We start from the raw sequence: 2,993 nt of genomic DNA, 5'->3' as shown, positions 1-2,993 counted from the left end.
AAAACTATAGCTCTCAGAATATGGAGACACTAAAACACAAAAATGCTGTTATTGTGTAAAACTTTAATAAATGAAAAAAAATTACATATTAGGTATCACCGTGTCCGTAAGAACCTGCTCTATAAAGTATCACATGAACTAAATAAAGTGTAAAAGCCATTTTTTGTCACCTTAAATCACAAAAAGTGTAATATCAAGCAATCAAAAAGTCATATGCACCGTAAATAGTACCAATCAAACCATCATCTCATACCGAAAAAAAAAAATAAGAATAAGAAAGACGCTAAAAAAATAAATAAAAATTATGGCTTTCAGAATATGGATACTTTTTAATGCTTTATTACATAAAACTGAAACAAACAACCAAATAAAGTTATATTTGGTATTGTCACGTCCGTAGCAACCTGCTCTATAAAAATACCACATGATCTAACCTGTCAGATGAACATTGTAAATAACAAAAATTAAAAACGGTGCCAGTTATTTTTTGTTACCTTGCCTCACAAAAAGTGTAATATAGAGCAACCAAAAATCATATGTACCCTAAAATAGTACCAACAAAACTGCAACCTTATCCCATAGTTTCCAAAATGGTATCTTTTTTGGAGTTTCTACTCTAGGGGTGCATCAGGGGGTCTTTAAATGTGACATGGCAACTTAAAATTATACCAGTTAAATCTGCCTTCCAAAAACCATATGGCGTTCCTTTCCTTCTGCGCCCTGCCGTGTGCCCGCACAGCAGTTTACAACCACATATGGGGTGTTTCTGTAAACGTAAAAAATGGAAAATCTGACAAAAAAGTGAAATTCTGAAATTTCATCTACATTTTCCTTTATTTCATGTGGAACACCTAAGGGGTTAAGAAAGTTTTTAAAATCAGTTTTGAATACCTTGAGGTAGTTTCTAAAATGGGGCCATTTGTGGGTGGTTTCTATTATGTAAGCCTCACAAAGTGACTTCAGACCTGAACTGGTTCTTAAAAAGTGGGTTTTGGAAAGTTTCTGAAAAATTTCAAGATTTGCTTCTAAATTTCTAAGCCTTCTAACGTCTCTAAAAAAGGAAATGTCAGTTACAAAATGATCCAAACATGAACTATACATATGGGAAATGTAAAGTAATAACTATTTTAGGAGGTATCACTATCTGTTTTAAAGGCAGAGAAATAGAAATTACGAAAATTGCAAATTTATAAAAAAAATTGGTAACTTTGATTTTTTTTTACAAATAAAAATGACATTCTGACTCAAATTTACCACTGTCATGAAGTACAATATGTGACAAGAAAACTGTCTCAGAATGGCTTGGATGAGTTAAAGCGTTTTAAAGTTATCACCACATAAAGTGACACATGTCATATTTGCAAAAAATGGCCTGGTCCTTAAGGTCTTGAAGGGGTTAAGGAATGTTTTCTCTATCATTAATGCCAAAATTTGATGTTCCTTTGAGCAGAAAGACACTCCAGCACACAGGAAATCAAGACTGGAGTAGAAAATAACAGTCTTGATAAATCTCTCCCAATGTTTGCATGTACTAGAATTAAAAAATCATTACTCATTTTCTTTTTTCTTTTTTTTTCTTTGCAGGAAATTAAATGAGACAATCACAAAATAAGATCATGAGTCGATTTGAATTCCATAACGAACTATGTTTTAATGGTTTGAATATGTCCTGTCTGAGGACTGTCAGACATGTGTTTACTGATATAGCTATGTATACTGTCATATATGGCGCTATCATTCTTACAATTGTGGGAAACTCTATGGTGATCATTTCAGTTTCTCATTTCAGACAGCTTCACACGCCAACCAATTTTCTCATTTTATCATTGGCCACTGCAGACTTTCTTCTTGGACTCACAGTAATGCCATACAGTATGGTGAGGTCCATTACCGCATGCTGGTATTTTGGAGACCTCTTCTGTAAGGTGCATAGCTGCATTGATATGACATTGTGCACCACCTCCATATTTCATCTATTCTTCATTGCTGTTGACCGTTACTATGCAATATGTCAGCCTCTTCACTACAGCAGGAAGATAACGATTCCTGTCATAGAGGTTTATGTATTTATCAGCTGGTCTGTTCCGTGCCTATATTCATTTGGCCTTGTTTTATCAAATGTGAATATCGAAGGTTTAGAGGAGGAGACACTTGTACTATGTATGGGGTCTTGTTCTCTTGTGTTTAACAAAATGTGGAGCATATTAACTTCATTGCTATGTTTCTTTATTCCGGGGACCCTCATGATAGGACTTTACATACGCATTTTCTCTGTTGCAAGGAAACAAGCCAAGTTGATTAATAGTATTCCCAATTCTACAAATCAGAAGAAAAGCAGTAAGAATAAATCTCTTGTAAATGCTGAAAACAAAGCAGCTAAAACACTGAGTTTAGTCATGGGGGTCTTCATTCTTTGTTGGTTGCCTTTTTTCATTCTTACTGTAACTGATCCATATTTAAATTTTTCAATATCTGATGATATATACAATATAGTTCTATGGCTTGGCTATTTCAATTCTGCATTAAATCCTATTATTTATGGCTTATTTTACCCTTGGTTTAAAAAATCTTTTCTTTTAATACTTACTGGTAAAATATTACAGTTGGGTTCTGCTTCTTACAATGTACTAGACTACAAGTGATGTATTTTCTCTCCTTTAAATATTAAGAGAGTGCTTATAAATGTGCATTAGAAATTATTAAGAATTAAGGGGAGTCTGTCACTGATTTTGACCCCTTAAAAGACAAACCGTTAAAACATGCCTACTGTAGGTTGGTTGTCATACTAGTTACATAAGCTAGAAAAAAGAAGTCTTAGGCTACTTCACAATAGCATTTTTGCTGGATCCGTCAGGGTTCAGCAAAAAGCGCTTCCGTTACTGATAATACAACCATCTGCATCCGTTATGAACGGATCCGGTTGTATTATCTTTAACATAGGAAGGATTGATCCGTTATGAATTTCATTGAAAGTCAATAGGGGATGGATCCGT

The 2,993-nt window shown here is 34.0% G+C and overlaps 1 protein-coding gene across 1 annotated transcript; it reads left to right on the top strand.

Moving 5' to 3' along the window:
• Positions 1–1,646: 1,646 nt before the first annotated feature.
• LOC122935399 (trace amine-associated receptor 4-like) lies at positions 1,647–2,693 on the top strand. Its single transcript, XM_044291172.1, has 2 exons — positions 1,647–2,624; positions 2,670–2,693. Exons 1-2 carry the CDS (start codon positions 1,665–1,667, stop codon positions 2,691–2,693), a joined length of 984 nt encoding a protein of 327 aa, XP_044147107.1. The 5' UTR covers positions 1,647–1,664.
• Positions 2,694–2,993: the final 300 nt, after the last annotated feature.

The sequence above is a fragment of the Bufo gargarizans genome, chromosome 4 (genome assembly GCF_014858855.1).
Source record: "Bufo gargarizans isolate SCDJY-AF-19 chromosome 4, ASM1485885v1, whole genome shotgun sequence".
Lineage (NCBI taxonomy): Eukaryota > Metazoa > Chordata > Amphibia > Anura > Bufonidae > Bufo > Bufo gargarizans.
The sequence above is the reverse complement of the archived record's forward strand: the minus strand, read 5'-3'. Positions and strand labels throughout refer to the sequence as shown.